At 46.5% G+C, this 23175-nt stretch overlaps 1 protein-coding gene across 1 annotated transcript in view; it reads left to right on the top strand.

Moving 5' to 3' along the window:
- REEP2 (receptor accessory protein 2) overlaps positions 1-23175 on the top strand; it is a 131331-nt gene that overhangs the window by 74249 nt on the left and 33907 nt on the right. Inside the window, exons 3-6 of the mRNA XM_078650607.1 lie at positions 10513-10589; positions 20003-20123; positions 21134-21247; positions 21545-21704. Of these exons, the coding sequence (XP_078506733.1) occupies positions 10513-10589; positions 20003-20123; positions 21134-21247; positions 21545-21704 (472 nt within the window). The remainder of the gene's footprint in view (positions 1-10512; positions 10590-20002; positions 20124-21133; positions 21248-21544; positions 21705-23175) is intronic.

Here is a 23175-nt window from a genome sequence, read left to right as displayed (position 1 = left end):
TCTGTTTACAGGCTGAGATTGCATCCCAGTCTTCCTTCCTAGTTGTCAATAATCTGGGTAAAACTTGAATCAATAATTCTGGTAATTCTTTACATTTATCTCCAAGACCGGTACCTGGTACTCGTGCCTTGTCTTCAGCTTCTAGAGCTGTCCAATCGATCTTTTTCTCTCCCACCTCCCATTCTTTTTCTTTTAACTTTTCATACACCCCTGCGGGTAACAGGACCTTTAACATTTTAATGATATCTGGGTAAGTGTATTCTCCCATACGGAGCATGTCTTTTAATTCTCTATGGAACCCTGCTGGATCTTTGTCATGACAGGGAATTAATTTCTTCATTTCAAGAAGTTCCATCTTTGAAATTGGAGTGTATACAAACACTCGTTGCATTACGCCACCCGCCCCTTGGACTGGGTGGACTTCTCGTAACGGATTCTGTCTGTCTATGTAAAATGATTTACTTTCTGGGGGTGAGACATGAACAAAATGCGGGTTCAGGAACGTTCTATATTTGTGGCGCTGTTCTAGAATGACACTAATTAAATCGGTACCTAGACCTCTCCATCTATACTGGAGTAACTCGTTCAGGACATCGTGTAACGGGCCTGGATCAGAATGTTGACCCTCATACAGAGTAATGAGGTGCTGGATCATATACATACCCACCAGTCGTTGCTCGGCTGGGGGCAGTTTCAGAAACATTTGTGCCACTATTTCGTCTGGAAAAGTGGTAGAATCAGTAATCCATCGGACTGCTGATCGGGCTAGTTCTTGTTCATGCATGGTACTTAATTCACTGTAACCGACTCGTGATTTCAGAATGTGATCGGTAGCTTGAAATACTTGTTCTAGAGAACCTTGCTCTGGTGCTGGATGATGAAAAATAGACTTGTGTTCTAGACGTAAATGGCGATCTGGGAATCTGGATTTTCCTACATACGCTATTCTGGCGGGATTCTCGTCTTCCTCTTCAGGATCAGAGATACTTTCTTTCTCGCTTACTTGTGCTGCTTTACGCTGTTCGTGTAACCTTATTATTTCTTTACGAATTTTCTTGTACATACTCTCCATGGCACTGACGGTCTTGTGCTTACCCTCGGCTATATTATCACTCCACCTTGTCAGGATTCTCATTTCGGCGGGATCTTTAGACGGGTAATCTTGTTCTCTTATTAGACAATTGATCAGGAACTTTAATATCATGAGCTGAATCTCGGCTTTCCTTTGAGACATAATCTCGCCAATACTTTCTGGATCATCCCCTGTACGGATGAAACGATATATTCTGTCTAGATCTTCTTTCATATTCGGTAAGGTGACTAGATACTCGGTCACTCTCCTTACACGTAAGGAATATAAAACCATAGTATATTCGCCTGGAACTGGATCATAGACACATTCGTTAAGGGCTTGCCTGATTTCTGTAACAGACTTATTACTTTTAGGAGTACGCTGTGATGCTTGAGCATGCAATTCGAGTGCCGATAAACGCTTGTGTGGCGGCGGGGTTTGAGGAGTAGCTCCTCCTGCGGCCCCTAGACTGGAGTCGTCTACTGAGGCTCTACGTCCTGGCAGAGTGGGAAGTGGAACTATAGGCTGGACCGGGGGTACCGTAACAGGTACTCCGGTGTCTGGAGGAACATGAATTACCTGGTTTACAGGGACTGGCGGAGCGCGAACAGGATTGGCATATTCGGGGACTGTGTCGTCCAAATAGGACGAAATAAAAATATCAGCTGCGGTCGGTTTGTGACGTAGCTTGGTCGGAACTAATGGTGGCGGGAAATTACTGGATGCCTCTGGGGTCGCTTTTGGCACACCTTCGGCAAGGAGAGGATACATACCCTTAATAAGGGCATGCCTCTGTCTGTCTGACTGTTCGGCTTTGACTTGTTCACCTATCTCGATTAATTCTCTTTCTTGGGCTCGTTCCTGGGATTCTCTACTTAACTCTGACTTTCTGACTTCCTTTTCCGTTCTTCTATGCGCTTCTTTACGCCATAACTCGATGGCATCTTTCTGTGACTGTCTGGCTTTCTTTTTCCATAATGCTTCTTCTACTCGCATGATACATTCGGCATCCCATGTACCCGATACGGGCCATCTATACTTTTCTTCTAACTGTTTGGTATACTCTACCCATAAATCTAGATACATTATGGCGCTTATGCCATGTTTCTGATACATAAAGTGACCTGGACTGTCCCTCGGCGGGACAGGAACCGCTTCCTCTAACAGACCCTTTCTAGTTTTTAACTGACGTAACTTGGAAAAGAGCGGCATGACTGAACTGTAATCTGGACACAATACAATACACAATAAAAACACGAAATCACATCGCACTCATACCACAACAGGAAAATACATGAAGAACATTTATAAATAACAGTTCGAACAGAATATTACCTGAAATACTGAGAACAGAAATAGAACAGATTTTCTCGAGAACGGAACAGACTAGAGTTACTGGATGCACTGCTGTAACAGTACGGAACATACCGGTCCCATAAAGGGACACATCAAGACCCGTATCCACCTAGGTGAACACTTCGTTTGTGAGTCTGGGCACCACCAACCCACGGACCAGGAGTCAATTTAGATTGGTCCTGTCTAGATACTACCCCAGCAATGGTACTCACCGGGCAGCACGGAACGGAAGGCCTCGGACTGGACTGGACGACTGGACGACGAACTTCGGACTTCGGACTTCAGTTACGGGTGGGCCTCCGGATACCTCGGACCTTGGACTCTCGGCTTGGGCTCTGGTCGGGACTCGCCGCGTTCCTCCACCGTCTCGTTTGGATGCTGGACCGCCTCCTCCGTCTCCTCCGTGGGCCTGAGGGATACTTGAAGCAGAAATATCTGCCAGTGCACGGTATGGTTCCGTCACGACTGCAGAGGGTCAGGGGGTCGGCGTGGCTTCACCGACGCGTGGGGAAAGGGCAAGTCCCTATTCGGGCGCCATTATGTGGTAAATAAATAAATAATACCCTATTTTTGACTAGACTTATAGCATAACAGATAGCTCAATAAAATAAGAGTCAAGATTCGAGGTAGTAGGAGTTTCTGCAGGTTTATTACAGCATAAGGACAGGATCAGGACAACCTGCATAGGAACAGAATGACAGGGCCCAGCAGGACAACTGGGGCCCAACAAGGGAAAAGAGGCCCAGCAGCTGCTGGGGCTAGGTCTGGGATGAGCGCGCTAACTTTCAATAACAAAACACAGGCATATATACATAGCGCGAACACATAGCATTACATTGCAGTAGGCGTAGCAGTGGGTGGAGCAGAAGGCGTGACGCGTAGCAGTCGCGAAAGATAACAGTAAAAAGAGGTGTAACTGGGAGTATACATAGACATGTGATGCAAACGTAACAGAATATGTCATGAATGGGCGGAAACATAGGAGGGGGCTACCTAAGGAGCCGGGACCTCTAACCTAATGGTGCGCGAAAACTGGCAATGACGTGTTACTAGGAGAAGCTGGGGGCTACGAACTCTGTGTTAGGAGCAGAGACTAAAGTCTGGAGGGTCGGAGCGACATGTACCTAAACCCTATCTGGTATCTGATGTTTAGGGAACATGTTGATATGAACTAGAAGTCATGAGGGGAGAAGCTAACTTGACTCTAAGACTGGACCATGCATTATTCTACATGAAGTGCGTGATGAGGAATATTAAATGACCATTAATACAGTATTTCTCTAACGTGGAGCCGAGTAGGCTAGACAATGACGGAAACTATTGATGCAGTTCAGTAGCTTAGGAATGCAGAAGAGGAGGACTGAACTGATAGCTGGAACTATAACATACTTTTGGCAGACTCAGAGGCAGAGCCAAGCTGCACCGGGCACTGCAAGGCAGGAAGTAAGTGAAGGGTCGAGGATACAGGTGGGGGCTGTATCGCTCCTCAGCGAGGCTTTCAGGAAACAGGAGCTGAATCTGTGGTCCGGGCCCTTTTGAGGCCTGGAAACGGGGACTTTATAATGGAATAACGTGCACACTGAGAAACGTGGCAACATTACTTACATAGGCCTGATATTCGTAGTATTCACGAGGACTGGAAAATGACATACCAGAGGTGGACACAACTATAATTGCGTCATTAATCGGACATGGGGAATAACATATGCATATTGGTCATGCACACATAACATATGATGGATGAGGCGTAGGGACACAGAACATGGCAAAATTTACTTTTCCACACACCAGAGACTCATCTACTACAAACCTACATCCTTTTCCTTAGTGATCATGATCGAGGGTCACAAAGGCAACGGGTGGGTCCCTCAGAGAAGCATGAAAGAACAGAGAGCCTGTATTTTAGGAGCATGTACCAGTTTTGCAGCAACTGCAGTAAATGGGCCCTAAGAGTCTGTGTGGGAAGCATGTAAGGCTTATATCCAGAGACTGTAATGTGGCCAAGAAACAGGGACCATCCAGTCCATCAGGCCGGTGCTCAGCTACTTGGAGAAAGCTATCAATACTTAGCAACCACGATATGCTAATCACCCTGTCATTTTGTTTCTTATTAACAGATTCAGAGTTGAAGTGGCTGACAGAGGTCAACGACTTGGGTTTTGGGTAGCCACTTTGGCATTACAGGGAGGTGGAACATCCGAACGGATCCTTGGCACAGTCATTTATTAGGGAAAGGGGAATCTAGAGATTCTCTGGATGATTACCTAGGCAGTCGAGTAAAGTTTATAAAGACTAAGTTGCACCCTGTCCCTTTGAAATATACTGAAGCAGGACAATGGATGGGGCGCCTACCTCCCATTCAAGGAAGGTAGAGGTTGGGATCACCCTCCTGCATAATTGAGGCAAAAATGGCAGCCAGTTTCCTCTTTGTCTTTGCATCCTATTTTAACATTAGAGGTGGATTTGAGAGCATGGGTGCAGCAGTTGAGGGAGGGAGTGTGCTGACAGAGATCTGTGGCTCTCAGTACTGGAATCACAGGGAAAGTTTCAGATCAGTGCATTGGAAGTCCTATCAGTGGATTGGAGCCCGACAGATGAGAATCTGCCAAAAGGGCAACACAGCAACACACTCTTAACACACCCAAACGCTGCACACAAAATTGAACTCCAGTCACCACTCAGAGGAAGATGATAACTTAGGGGTGGCTAGCAGTCAAAGATGCACTGAACCAGAATGCTGTGGCTCTGTGGTCACGATGGGGTACCCTGGACACAGTTCAAAGGTAGACCCGTAACCACTTCAACTGTTTCCCAAAATCAGAAGTCATACACAGGGACAGCTGATGCTGGAAATTGAACAAACCTAGTGTAGGTGCCAAGGGAGGATCAAAGTCTAAGGTTATCTCTGCAATTAAAGGTTTTAGTCAAAATGTTAATCAACAGGGTTTGTGACCACTTAGGATGCACTGGTTTCCCTTTACAACTCGGATTCCGAGTTATTGGTCAAACATGCCTTGCGATATCTCCTGTACCAAAGGTTGTACCGAGGTGTTTGAGTGTCCTACTTCAGCTAACAGAACAGTGTCCCAGGTTTGGGGTGTAAGAGGGATTCTGTTCCCTCAGGCTGGAAATGGGATAATACGGGCTCCCACAAGGTAATGTAGACTCACAAAATCATTGGGTGGGTTTAAAGGTCAGTAAAGGCTCACCACACATTTTGCCATTCAGTGTATCCTGTACGTTTTTGTCCTTTCAGAGTTTCTGATGATCTGTTGTTAAGTCTTTGCTAGATGGGCTGCAATGCCTTTTTAACTTATTTTTTCTGACAATAGATTTTATTGAGATTTTCCATCCAGTGGGGCGTACCCCCCACAAGCAATGATCATATAAGGTACGGATCATAGGTACACTAGTCGCTGATGAGGGTATCATTTGAGGATCAATAAAACGTTCAAACCAACAACCCCGGCCTCCCACCACCCCCCTCCCTTGCACCGCACATCCCGCTTGTAGCATTATACAAGCATATAAACATACAGGCATAACTCCGCGCTGGCCAATCAACGCATTAGATTGGAAAGTCGCCTTTTTAACTTCTAATCCACACACTTACATGATGCTTTCGCCATACATGTCTGCAGTGCCTTGCTGTTTGTTCTGGCTTTAGTTTCCTTGGCTAGGTCCCAGCTTTGTCAGGAAACAGCATCAGGAACTTTTCCCGATCAGAACCGGGCAGTGGAGCCTCTTCCAAAACAAAAATGAACACACCCAATTGCAATGGAAGAAAACCAAGACCATGGAAAGGACACCCGGCAGGGTGGCTGCCTTGTCTTTGCACAGGTCAGCACCTGCACCCAGGCCACCCACCTCTGAAGTGAAGATCGTGCACATCAGGTGGGCTGCCTACAGGACCTAGCCTCTGGCCAGGCACTGCAGCTAGCCTACCCAGGGTGCCCAGCCCTGGCTAATATTTAATATGTTCATATTTTGTAAAGCACGACGTATGCCAGATGGTGTCCTGGGGCTGGTGTCTGTGAGATTCTGTACTGAAAAAGGCTAAAAACAAAAAAACTATAGAAGGAACGAGAAAAAACAGGTTTTAAGATGTTTTCTAAAACCTTTCAGATTTGACTGGCTTCTAAGGTGCCAGGGCAGCTGGTTCCATAGCTGACAGGTACTGTAGATGAAGTTTCTATCCCCCAAGATACCTTGCGAATTTTGGGTACCATCACTGTTTCAGAAGATGCTGATCGACGATATCTCCTAGGAACAAACCAAGAGAATTTCTCTTTATGTATTTTGGACCTGTATAATGGAGAGCTTTATGCGTTGCCGACAGTACTTTAAATACCACTCTTGTTTTTACCAGGAGCCAATGAAGATCCACTAGTGTGTTCGAGACTGAATCGAACTTCGAATGTTCATGAGGAGGCATGCCGCATCATTCTGTACCCTCTGGAGTTTCTTCAGGGAGCCCTGCTGCATGCCTAAATAAAGGGCATTACAGTAATATAATCTCAACAAGACCAAAGATGCAATTACTGTTTTCTGTTGTTCAAAGGGAATAAAAGACTCCATTTTCTTCAATTTTGTTAGGAGGGAAAAACAAGAGGAAATGAGCTTGTTGGTCTGGTCAGTAAAGGAAAGTTTGGAGTCAAAAATTACCCCTAGATTTTTTCACTTTGGGTACCAGAATGGGGAAAGGAACCAACGTCTGTGGCCACCAGGAGAGGTTCGAGAATGATGTGTCCTTCCCAAAGAGGAGCACCTCCTTTTTTATGAGTTTAATTTGAGGCAGTGACTGCTCACCCAACTAACGATTGCTCGCATACAGTTGTTGAAACGATGCACCACTTCCTCCATGCTGCTGATGATTGACTACAATTTAAGTGTCTTCAGCGTAAGAGAGTTGAGAAACCAAAAGTTCTTATTAGCTTTGCTAATGGGGCCACATAAATATTAAATAAAGTGGGGCTCAGTGAGGACCCCTGCAGGACACCACAAGGCAAGGAGAAAGGTTTAGAGGTAAAATCTCCAAATGTGATTGATTGCTCTCTACCTGTAAGAAAAGAACATAGGAGATCATAGGCAGGACCGCCGACCCCTATCTCCACTAGTCGTTACCTCCAGACAGAGTGACTCACTGTGTCGAAGGCCGTGGATAGGTCTAAAAGGACCACCACTGCCTTACCTCCATTGTCCATGATGTTTATTTTTTATTTTAGGAGTTTTATATAGTGCTGACACAAACCAAGGGGTATCAGAGCGCTTTACAGCAACATAAGCAACAGATATCAGAAACAGTCACAGTACACTAATAACCCAGATTCTAGATAGTTATCAGTCAATATCTGGCAGTAAAAGTTCAGTTTCGGGATTTGTCATTCACAGTCAGAGTCAAGAAATTCGATTGAGGAGTAGAGCATTGGATCTATGAGTAAACTTTGTGGGGGTGGCAACCATAACTAGTTGGGGATTTCAAGGTGGAACTTAGCAGCTCTTTTCCTGAGGGCTAGAGATGTTGGTTGAGGAGAAATTCTTTTAGTTGTCTCTTGAAGTTTGTGAAGGAGGGGTTAGTCCTGATATGTATTGGGAGAGAATACCAGTTTTTGGGGGCGTTACCTAAGAAAGAGCGAGAAAGGGATTTTTGGTTATGTCTTTTGGGGAGGATGAGAAGGAGCATGTTGGAGCTTCTTAGGTTTCTCGATTGTCCTACTTTTGTGAGTTGTGTGTGTAGGGCTTTATAGGTGGGGCAGGCAGTTTTGAAACAGCAACATGCTTCAATTTGAAGCCACTATAGATTTTGCAGCAAGGAGGTAATGTGATCGTGTTTCTTAGCCCCTGTGACCATTCTTACTGCTGCATTTAGGGTGACTCTCCTGGGGACTATGAGTGCTTTGGCTGCTCCGGTGAGTGTGGAATTTCCATAGTCTGGTCTGGGAAGAACGTGTGTTTGCATTATGGTTTTTAGGTCATAAGGAGGTAGGCAGGGCTTGATGTTGTTGAGGAGTTTTAAGCTGTAGAAAGTGCCCTTTGCAGTGGACCTTATCTGAGAGCTCATGGTTAGTATTGAGTCCAGAGAGATCCCTAGATATTTAGCTGAGTCAGCTAGAGTAAGCTTTCAGTTTTGGGAGTCTAGGTTATTGTGATTGGAGAAGACAAGAATTTCCATTTTTTCTTAATTGAGTTTGAGGTGGTTGTGTGATAGCCCGGTTTGTACTTTTAAGAGTGTGGAGTTAAGTCAGCGAATGTCGTTCAGAGAGGATATTTCTAGGTAGAGCTGGGTGTCAACGGCATAGAGGTGATAGGATATATTTGCTTGTTTTAGAATGGTAGTGAGGGGTTCCATGTAAATGTTGAAGAATGAGGGGGAAATGACTGAGCCTGTGAATTAACTCTCCCGTGGCCACAACCAGTGCTCATTCTGTACTATGACTTTTCTGAAGCCAAACTTTACTCCATCCAAAATCTGATTTTGATCTAAATATTCAGAGAGGGTGATATTCAAATGCTTCTCTAACATTTTAACAGGCATAGGAAGGCGTGAGATGGGAAAATAATTATTTTCGTTTGGGACAAATCGAAGGTTTCTTGAGCAAAGGGAGGTTGGACGCCTTTTTCCAGTTGGTGGGGAAAATGCCCACATTAACGATGCTGTTCAGTAAAGTAGTAAGAGGAGTAGCAACTGTGCCTGCTATGTCCTGAAGGACTTTCGGCAGACACGGGTCAATGGGGTTCCCTAGTAAGCTGTCCACAGCCCCCGGTACACATGGCCTTTGGCTCCCCCTCTCTTGTTTTCTTCTGCCTCTATCTTTCTCTCTAACACTCTTTCTCATATTCTTTCTGTAATATTTTCAACCATTAGTAAAAGTTATGAATCCAATCAAATTGCTTTTTCACAAACTGATGGACGAATCCACTACTTAAATTGAGGCTGACAAGTTTTGAGGTGTGTTTTAAGCTGCAAATCCTTCACAGTTTTCTTTGTTTTTCCTGGTGTGTTGCTCAAGTTTTCCATGGCTATGGGCCCCTCAACACTCCCATAGGTTTAGACACTTGTAGTGTCTCCTTTTTCATGTGGATTTTTTTTTCCACAACTCGAAAATCACATATCAAACTTGATTCCCAATGTTCAAGATATTGGAAAACAAATTATACAGATAACTTCACCAACCAATAACATTTGTTCAAATGTTCATGTGATTGAAAGGAGAATCACAACTTTAAATGACAGAGATATATAAAAGTGACAAATATTTCAACACCTGGGGGCACCTTTTTCAAAGTCTCAGTTCTTATAAACTACCTAGCAGATGTTCACTTAACCAACAAAAGCCACACATTCCCCACCCCTTTAACTTGCACTTATGAATGAACTGGGCAAAATTCAAGACACTTCATCTTGGACGAATGGTTAGAACAACTATTCTAGATGCACCAAAAAGATCTATTTTAGGAGTACTTTCTAAGATGATAGCACCTGACCTTGCTGGGAAGATAGACACCTTATTTGTACTTGCCTCACCTGCTGACTTTGGTTTATTGATAATGTTTATATTAATTCTTTCCTGCTGCATGGTGCAGCTTCTGTGTTGCTGGATGTCATGGTATCATCTGATCCTGCATGTACTGGTACCCGCGCCTCTTGCATGATCTGGGTTCATTTTTGTTCTTGGTGTTCATCTTATTCACTTATGCTGTCTGCTCCCTTCTATGCTGGATGCTCTGCTCTCTTCTGTGCTGGCGGCCTTATGTGTTGTGTTCATCTTTATTTTTGAGGAGTGATGTCATAGGCATCGATTCACCCAAATGCCATAGTTGGTATAAGTGATATTATATACCCTTTGACCCCAGTTACATCTCAGGACTTGATCCCACTCTTCAGTAAGGTGTTGAAACTGCACATAAACAATTCTTATATTTTCCTGCCACTGTCTTCATGATTCCTGACACCAGGGGTAGCAAGGGCTCTCTACTGTTAGTTAATGTCCATGGATGCGCCACTCTTTGGTGCTCGCTTATTCCCTCCACACTGGGTGTCTATGATGGGTGCAGAGCTGTCAAAGTTATGTTTGTTTTTGCAGGTGAAATGGATGATGTACTGGATCGTATTTGCGCTCTTCACAGCAGCAGAAACAGCAACCGACCTCATAATCTCGTGGTGAGTATGGATGATCCTGATTCGCACTTTGCTTTTTTATCGCCCTTATAGTGCATTCATTGGGTCTCGGTCTGACTACTCCCTATGTAGGTTGCTTTTATACTGGTCTTTAATTGACCCAGCCATTTGGAAGTGTTCATGTACATGATTGCCCTCAGCTCCTGTGAAAAGAAGACAGACCGTGGACAGAGTGTTTGAGGCGGTGGCCAGATGCTGGGCTATTTGATGTCGATCATGTTCCTAGTATCACCAGGGGCGGCTCTAGGCTCATGGCGGCCCTGGGCAGGGAGCGTAGGTAGGCGGCCCCAGAAGAGGGGGTTCGGTCGGGGCGGATCACGGAGGCCAGTGAAGAGGGGGGGGGGTCAGGGTGTTTGGAAGTGGAACAGAGCCGGAGGCTGCCAAAACCCAGCCAGGGGCCGCCACGCAAATATGTATCCATCCTCAGAGGATTATTATATTAAGGATATGTATTGGCGTGGAGGCCCCTGGGGTTTGGTGGCCCTGTGCAGGTGCACAGCTTGCATATGCCTAAGGCCGCCCCTGAGTATCACGATCCTCATAGGCTGTAAGCGACTCTGTCCAGCATTGATAATGCTGGATCCTGATGTGTATGTGTGACTGGGGTGAGTACTGAAGGTAGGACGGCTGCGTGACGTTAGCTTTCACCACACATCTCTATCAAGGTGGTGGGTTGTTGAAGTAGCTTCAACTTTGGAGCTGGCTTTTTGAAGGACCTACAATCTTTTGTTGGTCCCTACCCCGTTTCACATACATTGCCTACATTTTCCTTTAGTCTTCAATTTGAAGCAAGAGGGATGTTGTTTTGCTGGCAGGAGTTCAGATTGTGCCAGAACAGGCTTTGATTGTGCCCCTCTTACCACGGCCTCTATACTGTGAGATGTAAATATTTCTGGCTAGGCAGTAAGAGCCAGGCAGCCATCATTTTACAACACTGCTCGGTTTTTAGTGTCCTGACTCAAGGGTAAAAACAACCCGGTTGGGGCCAATTGAATTATTCTTGGATATCTCAATGTTTCCTTTCCATTGTCTTTATAACGTTGAGAGCTAAGTCATGTTTAATGTTATTTGATTTATTGGGGAGGAGAAGTTTGGAAGAAAATCATCCCTGTAACAGTGCTTCTAGCATCCCCTTCGGCTGGCTATAAGCTTTTGTGGTCTGCATGGTGAGAGTTTACAGAGGAGGGAACAACTTCTTCTTTTATATCCACACAGGGGATCTAAAGGGATGGGCCCAACCAGGAATGCACTAATCCCTCCATATGGATGTATGACGGTACAAAGCGTGCTTTTACCACGCGTACCGTTACCACGCAGGTTTTACAACGCAAGTCATTACAACGACTTGCGTTGGGGGGCGCTGGATAGTGGAATAGTTTAATTTACTATTCCAACTCCAGTCCCTGTGGATAGTAGGGAAGGTGTTGGATAGTAAATTAAACTATTCCCTATCCTACAGCGCCCTCCAGCGCAAGTCGTTGTAACGACTTGCGTTGTTGCGTTGTAAAACCTGTGTGGTAACGGTACCGCGTTGTGAAAGTTTCGTTGTAAAGGATGTTCCCCCTCCATATTGTGCAACTCACAACATTGTACGCCTGGTATTGCAGAAAAAAACAGGACAAACTGCTAATGCAAAGCCGAAAAACAAGTGTTGTCCTATATGTTAACAAGTGCATATGTAGTGGAACTGCTAGGAAAGAAATCTGATATATTTAGAGCCCCTGTTGTGAGTGAGAAGAGGTATTCTGATTTGCAAAAGGGCCCCACTAGAAAGGGCAGGCTGAAGTTTGAAATTGCTGCCACTCTCAGGTTTGTGAGCTGTTAGGCGCTGCCTTGTACAGTTTGCAGGAGCCAATGGAGCACAGTATTTCTAGTAGAGTTCCAGTCTTAAAAGCTGACCACCACAGCTGTCCGTGGCTAAGATGTAAAAGAAGAATTCCAAACTGAGATGAGTTAAATTATTTTGAGAGGCCTCATACAGTGTACTGTTGTAAAATGGCCAGCCTGAGGATGTTTGCTCCTCAAATGTCTGTCTCCTGAGATTTTAAAGAGTCTCTGTAGTGATGGAGGAGGTGAACAGTGAAAGACTTGGTGTGTAACATATAATATTTGACTTTATTTTGGCTTCAAAGGGTAGAAGGACGATATATTTTGGTGCACAGTAGTGTGAGATAACTGCTCTGTGTATTTTGTAAATATGGCTGATGCATGAAGGCTGCTTTTAGCTGAGGTACCTCAGAGGTATGGAGAGCAGACAGGATGGAGTTACCAGAGTGACCTGTGAGATGACTGCAGATAGTGATGAGACGGAGTGGAACATTGCCTGATTTACCAGCCGGTTCACATGTAGCCTTCTTCAGGTGCATCCTAAGGTGTTTGGCTAGTTGTCTTATGTGATGGGGAGCATTTTGATGAAACCTGCTTGATCAGTGTTGCATACTTGAAAATTGTGTTTTGGGTGTTATAATGAGAATGTCAATTTGTTATTGGTTGGGTTTTTAGAGATTTGGGCCTTGTTGGTTTGCAGTTGCAAGCCCGGTGATTGACAAAATCAGATTATTTGTGACTGCAGAACTCTTTTTACAATGTACTGAAGCCTGTTCACATGTATGAAAAGTTGTTATGACCACTAAAATGGCCTCTGAAAGGTACTTCTATCCACAGATTTCTTCCCCTTTTGAATTCTCCTAGGCACCAGACTGGATCTGAAAGAAATCCTGTAGTAGCTCCTGCACACTTGTAGGTGGCACCATCACCCTCCATGGCAGCTCCATCACACCCCAGACAGAGATGCATGGAGGTGCTTGTCCTGCACACAGACATCAGAAATTGTTTTGTATACCTCAAGCCTCAGAGTGTGGATGACAATGTTAACTTGATAACTGTGTAACTTGGAACCCTATTACTCCCCAACATCCACTCCACAAAATGGGGAGATGGGTGTGTATTCTGCAGGTACTTTGAGTAGCCACTAGAAAGAACATTACCAAAGGCAAGTTATTTATTCTTCTGATAAATACTTCTGCCAGCATCCCACCTCTGGACTCAGAACTGAAGCAGTCCACTTACCAAAAGCAGGTGGGCCTAAGGAGTGGACTTACATCAGGAAATCCTCTTGAACCGAATGGGCAAAATGGCCCTCCCTGCAGAACTCAGAATTGACACAGTAGCCCCAGGTGAAAGGATGGATGAAAGCCCACACAGAGGCTTGACAGATGTCTAAGATGGTAACATCCTGAGATAGAACCTTGGTCATAGTCATAGCCGTAGTGTAATGAGCCCTCAGGAGGTTCCTTTGTGACCACCGCATAACACATTTTGATGCAGAGGACAGTCACTTCGGAACCACCTCTCTCTCCTACTGGGTTTGGTTTTTTTCAAGCTGTTAGCTTTTCTTTCAACCAGTTAGCTTTTCTTCCAAAAATTATAATTCAGGGAGTGTAGCAGGGACTACAGATTTGAGAACATGTTGCACTTGTTAAAAGTAGATGTAGGTCATGTACTTGTAAAATATCTGTCCGTGGTATTCATGTCCTGCAGCAAACATTCCCTGATACCTACACTACAAGGCAATCAAAGAGCAGGAGGTCAATTTTTACATTGCCAAACACTAGAAACAAAGGCAGTTCCCCTCAAGCTTGCCTTAATCACGCAAGCTGAAGTTGAGGGTCATGTTAAAGAGAAAGTACAAGAAGCACAAGCAAGACTCTCTTATCAATCAATCAAACAGGGGTTTATAAAGCGCACTACTCACCCGTGAGGGTCTCAAGGCGCTGGGTGGCGGGGGGCAGCTCCAGATCAGTTGAATAGCCAGGTCTTGAGGTGCTTCCTGACGGTGTGCAGGGTTGGGGAGCATCTGATGTTCAAGGGGAGCTTGTTCCAGGTCTTGGCTGCGATGTAGGAGAAGGCTTTCCCGCCTGTTCTGTTTCTGCGGATGCGGGGGACTTCTGCCAGGGTGAGGTCGGCGGAGCGGAGTTTCCTCTTGGGTACGTGGAAGAATACTCTCCCGTTAAGGTATTTGGGTCCGATGTCATTGAGGGATTTGTAGGCGTGGGTGAGGAGTTTGAAGGTGACCCTTTTCTCGACGGAGAGCCAGTGGCGGTCTCGCAGGTGTTGGGTCATGTGTTTGTGATGCGGAGTTCTGAGGATGAGTCTGGCAGCGGCGTTCTGGATGGTCTGGAGTCTGTGTAGTAGAGCTCTATTGATTCCGGCATATAGGGCATTGCCGTAGTCCAGTCTGCTGGTTATGAGCACGTGGGTGACGGTCTTTCTGCAGCCGGAGGGGATCCATTTGAAGGTCTTGCGGAGGATGCCCAGGCAGTTGAAGCTGGTGGAGGCAACCGCATTGATCTGGCGGTTGTTGGAGAGGGAGGAGTTGAGGATGATGCTGAGGTTTCTTGCATGGTTTGTAGGAGTGGTTGGATTCCCGAGGGCCACCAGGTGTTGTCCCAGGCGGAGGTGCAGGGTCCAAGGATGAGGGCCTTGGTCTTCTCCGAGTTGAGATTCAAGCAGCTGTCATTCATCCAGGCTGCTACGTTCTTCATTCCTTCCTGGAAACAGAGTCTGGTGTCTTCAGGATTCTTTGTGAGTGAGAGCATGAGCTGGGTGTTGTCGATGTAGGATACAATGCTGAGCCCATGCTGTCTCACGATGGCGGCAAGGGGGGCCATGTAGATGTTGAAGAGTGTGGGGCTGAGTGATGATCCTTGGGGTACTCCGCAGTTGATCTCGGTGGGTTCGGAGAGGAAGGGAGGGAGTGTGATCCTCTGGGTCCTGCCAGAGGGGGGTTTAATCTCCTCCTGTTTCCAGTCACCTGGGAAGATGCCGGACATGAAGGAGGCGTTGACGGTCAGTCCAAGTTCGGGTGCTATGTCGGCGGCCCTGTGGAATATGTGCGGTGGGCAGGGGTTTGTTGGGGCTCCTGAGTGGGTTTTCTTGGTGGCGGTGATGTGTTCGACTGTGGCGGTATTCCAGGTCATGATGGTTGGCTTGTCGGTGGTGTTGGGGGGGAAGGTGGTGTCCGGCGTCCATTCGCTGAAGTTGTCGTAGAGGGCCTTAATCTTCAGATGGAAGTATGATCTGAGCTTTTCGCAGAGTTTCTGGGATGGTGTGACGTCCGTGGCTTCGCTGGGGGGTTTTGCAAACTGCTGGATGATGTTGAACAGTTCCTTGACGTTGGCCGCGTTGGTCTGGACTTTGTCTCTTATGAAGGTCCGTTTGGTGTCTCTTATGGGCTAGTGGTATTCCTTCAAGGTGGTTGTTCTGTTCTTCCTCGGTTTTCTGGTTTTGCCAGGCTTTCTCTAGGCATCTGCAAGTGTGTCTGGCTTTCTGAAGTTCTGTGGTGAACCAGGCAGCCTTCAGAGGGCGTTGTTTGGCGGGTGGCTAGGGGAGAAAATTTGTCGGCGCAGCAGGAGGTCCAGCGGTGAAGCTCTGTGGCAGAGGAGTTACTGTGGGTTGTTGCGCTGGGGGGGTCTTGGAGGAGGATGGTGTTGAGGAGCTCCTCTGTGGCCTTGTTCCAGTTCCTTTGTGGTGTTCGTGGGGCTGGCTTGGGAGCAGTGGTGGTGTTGGAGGTAAAGTGGACGCAGTGGTGGTCTGTCCAGATGGGCTGGGTGGTGTGGCTGACCCGGATTTTTGTTCCTTCCGCGAAGATTGGGTTGAGTGTGTGTCCAGCTCTGTGTGTGTGCATGTTGACCAGCTGCTTCAGTCGAGGTTGGTGAGGTTGTCGAGGAGAGTGATGGAGTCTGGGTCGTTGCGGTTGTCGAGGTGGAAATTCAGGTCCCCAAGTAGAATGTAGTCCATGGAGGTAATTGCGTGGGGAGCGGCGAGCTCGGCGATGGTGGTTGTGGACTGGGTGCGAGGTCCGGCGGTCTGTAAATGAGGGTTCTGTGTAGCGTGGTCCTTGGGCTGGTCTGGATCTGGAAATGGAGGTGTTCTGTGTTGGAGTGGGGGTCACTCGTGCCGGATGTGGAGAGTCGGAGGGGGGACTTGTGTGCGATGCCGAGTCCTCCTCCTGGGCGGTGGGGTTGGTCCTTTCTCTGGATGTTGTAGCCGTCGGTATGGCAGTGGCGATGTTGGGGTAGGAGAGGTGTTGGTCCAAGTTTCCGTGAGGAAGGCGACATGGGGTGAGAGGGTGTCGATCAGGTCCCAGATCTCTATGGCGTGTCGGTGCATGGAGCGCATGTTGAGGAGGTTAGGGTGTTGGTGGTGTGTGCGTCAGCAGGGCCTTCGGCGGGAGTGGGGGTCTTGTCAATAATGAAGGCTCTGCAGCAGGGTCTGCACGAGAACTGACTTTGGGTGGTGTTCGGCGAGACTGTAACACAGTCGGTGCATCTTTCGGGATTGAGTGCTTGGAGGGTGGTAGGGTCATAGCAGAGGGGCTTGGGTTCCTTGTGCTGGTCGCAGTCAGATCGCAGACGGGCGCAGACGGGCTTGCCTTAAGCATGCCTTCGGCGCATCAGCGGCACGACCGTGCAGCTGCTGCCATTATCTAGGGGAGGGGGGCGGGACTGTAGGTAGGGAGGCAGGAGTGGGGTCTGAGCTGGTGGGAGGGCCCGCGGGGCAGCAGTGGCAGGAACAAGGCAGAAACAATGCAATGCTAATGGGAAAATAAACCGTAAAACACAAACACAGTAATCAAAGCAGGAAACAGTGATATTGAGCCTCGGAGGTCACGTGGACACAATGAGACAAATACTGGAGCAGCAAGAGCAGGGGCTGCCAGCGCTAACCCTGGAAGCAGAAGGAGGGCTCAGATACGGCGCTTTCACGCGGAGCTGCTGGGGAGAGTGCTAGCCTGGACCGAGGTCTAGGTGGTCTTACTTACTTACAAATGCCCTTGTTCACAAGGGAGGTCCCATACTTAGTGATCACAAACCTAATAACTGCGTTGTTTTCTTCCTTGGAGCCCATTCCAAATCTCTGACCAAGGCACTTAGAGCCAGGTGTACGAATATGAGAGTCGCAAATTGCGTTGCAATAGCGACTCGCAATTTGTGAGTCGCAAATTGGTATGTACAACAGTGTCTACGACACTGATTGCAATTCCCAATGGGGTTGCAAATTGCATGCCTCATGCATATTCATGGGGCACTCGCAATTTGTGACCCCATTGAGAATGGCTGGCCCTCCCAGGTATGGTGTCCTGCTTGGCTCAGCAGACCTCCATGTCTGAGACTGCTTTTCAATAAAGCAGTTTTTTTTAATGCAGCCCGTTTTGCTTAAATGAAAACAGGATGTATTTAAAAAAAGAAAAATTAAACGTTTTCGTTTCATTTTTTAAGGGCAGGTAGTGGTCCCTGGGACCACTGCCTACCCGTAAAAATATTTTTTGAGCCCATCACAAAGGGGAAGGGGTCCCCTGAGGACCCTTTCCCGTTTGCGAGTGATTTCCCACCCTTCTATGAAGTGTGGTAAACTGCAACTGTTTTGCAATCGTAATTGCAAAAAAGTCATACATGGCATTTGGGGTCGCTATTAGGAAGGGAACGCCGCTTCCTAATAGCGAGTCGCAAAACACTATTTTGTGAGTCGCAAATTTTTGCGAGTCGCAAAATAGGGTTTGTACATGGCCAAAAGGACCCACCGTACATCTGGCCCTTAGACTTTACCTGGCCAGTGAAAATTCCACAGCAAGTCGCAAAATTCAAGGAGACTTTGCTATTGGTTTTAAACTTTGTGCTGACTTCCTCTGGTATAGATTCTGGCGGCAAGGAGCGGTTGGTGTCTCCAGTCGCACTTCAGCTGGTGGGCCTTTCCTTTACATTGACTGTTAACTGAGTGTGCTCAGAATACACTTTCTCCACCAGCTGTGCTGGTTTGTGCTTCCACACTGCCTAAGACCTTGCTGGATGGTGCCCGAATTGGTGCAGACAGCAGCGTCAGCGATTTCGATACTGAAACCATCAACATTGGCTCGAAGTGTCTTGTACTCCACGCTTCTAATCCTAAACATGTGCCTTCCACAACAGATTCCCTTAGGGAAGATCGCCTGACCTAGCAAAAGTGAGCTTCTTCATCAAAAACTCTGCAATCTATGGCCCAATGCATGGAGATTAAATTGAACCAGCAAAGCAGCTTTGATCTTCCAGCGAAAGTGGTGGATGTCATTCTGGCAGTGTGCCATCCTTCCACCAAAACCATACATTTGGGCCTTTGGTTCCTATTTATCTAGTGATGTGGTTAGAAGCGGGTTGACTCCTTGCAGGTAAAGTTGTCTAATGTTCTGTTCGATTTTTCTGCAGCCTGGAAAAGTTTTGCTGTGGAAACAGTTAATGTTATTTTTGGTCCTTTAAGTCTTTCTTAATCTATCAAATCAGCACTCACTATTCAAATCACCTGTTGCAAAGTAAAGTCCATTCCTCAGACCCACCTCTTCGGAAGGGGTATTGTTTTTGTATTGAGTCACAAGATAAGGAATCTCTAGTTAGATTACTTACCTATGGTAATGCCCTTTCTGCCTGCCCACTATGGAGTGTATTTTCAGTTATTAATAAGGTCCCTAGTTAGCTGTTGCTTATTGCAAGTGAAAGATCAGTCCTGTTCGCTACACTCCGAGTTCTTCTGTGCACAATGTCTAATGATTAAAAATATATCAGCATGGTGCCTGCAGGCTCCCTCATGTCGTCATGTCTGGAGGCATGATAGAGTTGCAGTGGAAGTCAATGCTGCCGCCCTGTTGGTGCACAGGAGCTATTTCAAGAGTTTTCCCATCCAGTCTGGAACCTGGGAAGATTCAACAGGTGAGGAATCTGCAGTTAAATCCACCAGAAAAGATGTTACCGAAGGTAAGTAACTTATTCATTATTTACCTCCAGTAACGCCCTTTCTGGCAGATGCTCTTTCTATCCATGGATTCCTCACACCCTGCTCTCCTCCCCAATCTGTGGAGTGGATTTCAAGAGTAAAAAGGTTCCAAGTTAGATTTGCTCCCTTCTGTTTATCAACTCATTCTGGCCAGCTGTGCTCCACATCTGAGAGTGTAGAAAAAAGAAGGATAACTGATGTCAGGGCACAAGGATGGTGCTTATATGTGGCCCCAGTCACCTGATTGGGCGAGTATAATACGCATAGGTATGTATGCTGATGGTGATATCTACCAGCAATCAGAATGTACAGATTTTTTTCAATTGCAATCCGATGCCTAGGAGGATTCAAAGGATGAGGAGTCTGTGGGTAGATGTCCATCACAAAGGTCCTTATCAAAGGTAAGTAACTTATTCTTCAGCATTGTGGCACTTCACCCCTCTCTATTGGCCTAATTCTCACCTAGAGAACCTCAGCTGCTCCTAATGGCTCTCCTGTCAGATTCAGGGTCTGGCTCTCATGCCCGTGAGTCTTTCTGCGCTGACCCCCTGCTTGTCACCTGAAATGATTTTGGTTCCTTTTCTCTCCCCCAGGTTTCCTTTCTATTTTGAACTGAAGATTGCACTAGTGATCTGGCTGCTGTCTCCCTACACTAAAGGTTCCAGTGTCCTGTACAGGAAGTTTATTCACCCCACACTATCCAGCAAAGAAAAGGTACTTCAAGACAGGAGTCACAGTGCCTCTACGATGCTGCGCGACATGAAGTGAGGGTGAAGATTAGGAGTAGGTGATCTGCACCAGGGGCTCCTCGTGTGCACTAGTGTGGCATAGAGACAGGCATAAGTGATACGTGGCTATGCAGTATGTTCAGTGTGGCAGGAAAGGTGGCATGAACTGGGGGCTGAACTTAGATATGGGTAAAGTTCCATGGACATGGGATACACCGCTTGATTTGTTGGCTGACCAGGGTGTTGTGGGACAGACGAGCAACATAGTGTTGCACCTACGGTCCTGTTTAGTTTGTATTATGTTTTTTAAAGGTGCTAGTGAGAGCTCATCATGAATGAAAAGAGCAGGGTTAAGCTCCCCTCTACTGTACCCCATTGCGTATCAATCGTGATCGAAAGGGGAAACCACTCAACGCCTATACTCTGGATCGCGGACGATCACTCTATTGCTACACTGTGATCTTAAGGGAGCTTGCATCATCAAAACACTGCTCTAAACACAAGTTCACCCCATGTACGCGGGACTGTAGAATTACCTCATTCCTTGCAACAATCTACTGGAGAATGTAGATCACTTCGCGCCCACTCAAGAGTGTTTCTTTTCAGCCCTCTACCCCCACCACTTTACCACATTACACCTGTATATGTATTTCCTGGTCTATACTGCTAATGCCCAGTATTTTTTTTTGTAAAGCGTGAACAATTACCCGAAGTTGTCAAGGCGCTGGGGGCCGTCGGGAAGATTAAGCGAGCTATTACCCAGAGTCACATGGTGCTGGGCTGATCTGCCGCTGGCGCCGGGTAGCGAACTGTGAGCCCCCGGGTTCCATAGTCTGTCGCCCTGGCCGCTGCGCCACACCTCTTCCACCATGACAACCAGCGTGCTCCCTTTGCATCTTTCTCACGTTTGCCCGCTGCCCCTTACTCCTGCTGCACTTCCATATATGACGTGATGTTTGTCACAGACTTTAAGCTGTTGTGTTCATGTTGTTGCAGGAAATCGATGAATATATCGCTCAGGCGCGAGACAAGAGCTATGAGACCATGATGCGTTTTGGGAAGAGAGGCTTGAACTTGGCAGCCAATGTAGCAGTCAACGCCGCCACAAAGGTAAAGACCTGGACATTTAGAGGATTCTTAGTTCGAACTCTATCTTAAGTTAGTCTCCTATGGGATACAGATGCCCTTAAACGTGTCATACATGCATCATTCTGTCATGGCCCATTGCCTGCTGACAGTTCCTGCCCCTGACTGGCACCTCATCATGTGTCAGGCATTCCTAAGCCTGGCACCCCTTTCTTTTTCCTGACACACATTTGCTGTATGTTTCGACGTTAAACTCCTTAGTGTTCTCTTGCGCACCAGCCATTGATTTTCAAGTGATTTTGCCCCCTCGTTTTCTTTTAGGGACAAGGGGTCCTATCAGACAAGCTTCGCAGCTTCAGCATGCAGGACCTGTCTTTAATCACCGACGAGGACTCTGTGCAGCTGAGGAGACCCCAGTCCCGGCCACGGAGCTCATCAGACGCCGCCGGATGCCTCGAGACGCATTCCAACTCTGGCACAGGTGAGAGATGCAGACCCCTGAAGGTACTCAGGGCCCGATTCACAGAACTAACTTAAGACAAAATCCTAAACTTACTACCATTTACTCATTTTGGTATTCACAGAAGGTACTTACTCATTTTGGTATTCACAGAAGGCACTTACTCATTTTGGTATTCACAGAAGGCACTTACTCATTGATGAGTAAGTGCCCTCTGCGAATACCAAAATGGTAGTAAGTTTATTATTTTGTCTTAAGTTAGTTCTGTGAATCAGGCCCTCCGCGTGCAGACGGGCCACCTACTCTGAGGAAAGTTTGTTACTTCCGGTCTGGATCCGTGTCCTAGGCAACGGCGGATGTTCCAGGTCCTCGCGGGTGCTCCAGCCGATGTGTTTGCTTTAGGTGTGGATGGTTTCTCCTGGTGCATGTGGGGCACCAGGTGAGTGCTCCAGGTGAGGATGGATGCCTCCGGTGAAGGGGAGTGCTCCAAGTGCAGGTAGAGATACTGTGACGCTATGAAGAATTTATGAAAAAATCTCTATGAGGAAAATTGGTGACATCCCGGCAAGAAAAATAAAATGTAAAATATGCTTTGCTATAAGTAGCGTGTTCCACAAAAATAACGGGGTTTAGTTGTTAAAAAGGTTAGACGTTACTTACTGGGTTTTCGTTAAAAAGTCCGGGTTCTAGTTGGAGTGTAAGATAAAGGTTGCTTTTAAAGTTGGGGTTTCAATGGATAGGGTCGTTGAAGTGCTTTTATGTTCAGAACGGAATTATGGCAATTTAGGTATTCTAATTTATTACATTTTAATTGAAATTTTATAGAAATCTACAGGTGGACTCTCCTGGCACATGGTGTTAAGAGGTGAACAAGTTAATGCCTCTAGGGTAACCAGGACGGTGTTCGTACAATCCAAAGCCGCATAGCTGTTTGCATTGAAGGGACATGAAACAATGGACATAGGATAATAACTAGAAAACGTGTTTCAAAGCTCTTTAGTTGAATATTTTGTTTGGAACCAAATGGTCAAAGAGCATTGAAATGCCAGTCTTTAATACTTGCGCTACCAATAGTGAACACATGGCGGCAGCAGAATACCAAGCATGTCAAGTTTTGAAGTTGAAAGTTACTGTGCGATATCACAGCTGCCATAGTAACAAGTGAGTGGTGCATATCTTTCGCAGCATAGCCGTCCCTGTACTATAGCGAACTATTTACAATCTGCAAACAGAATGTTGAGCACGTCTGTCCCCAAACGTCAGAAAGCGTTTCCTATGTACGTGGCATTTCAGTCAAGAGATAATTGTTATCAGGGCCGTTTCTAGATGTTGTGCCGCCCTAGGCGAGAATTGAAAAATGCCGCCCCCCTCCCTTTTTCTACCATCACTCTCTACCCCGTCATCCAGGCTAGAAGAATAAATGCATTAGATATAAAAGAACTTGTATTAACTTTGCAAACATGTGTACACATTTTTATAGGTAAGGGGTCCT

This window comes from Lissotriton helveticus, chromosome 7 (genome assembly GCF_964261635.1).
Source record: "Lissotriton helveticus chromosome 7, aLisHel1.1, whole genome shotgun sequence".
In the NCBI taxonomy this organism is placed as follows: Eukaryota; Metazoa; Chordata; class Amphibia; order Caudata; family Salamandridae; genus Lissotriton; species Lissotriton helveticus.
Note: the sequence above shows the minus strand (reverse complement) of the source record. Positions and strands in the feature narration are given on the sequence as shown.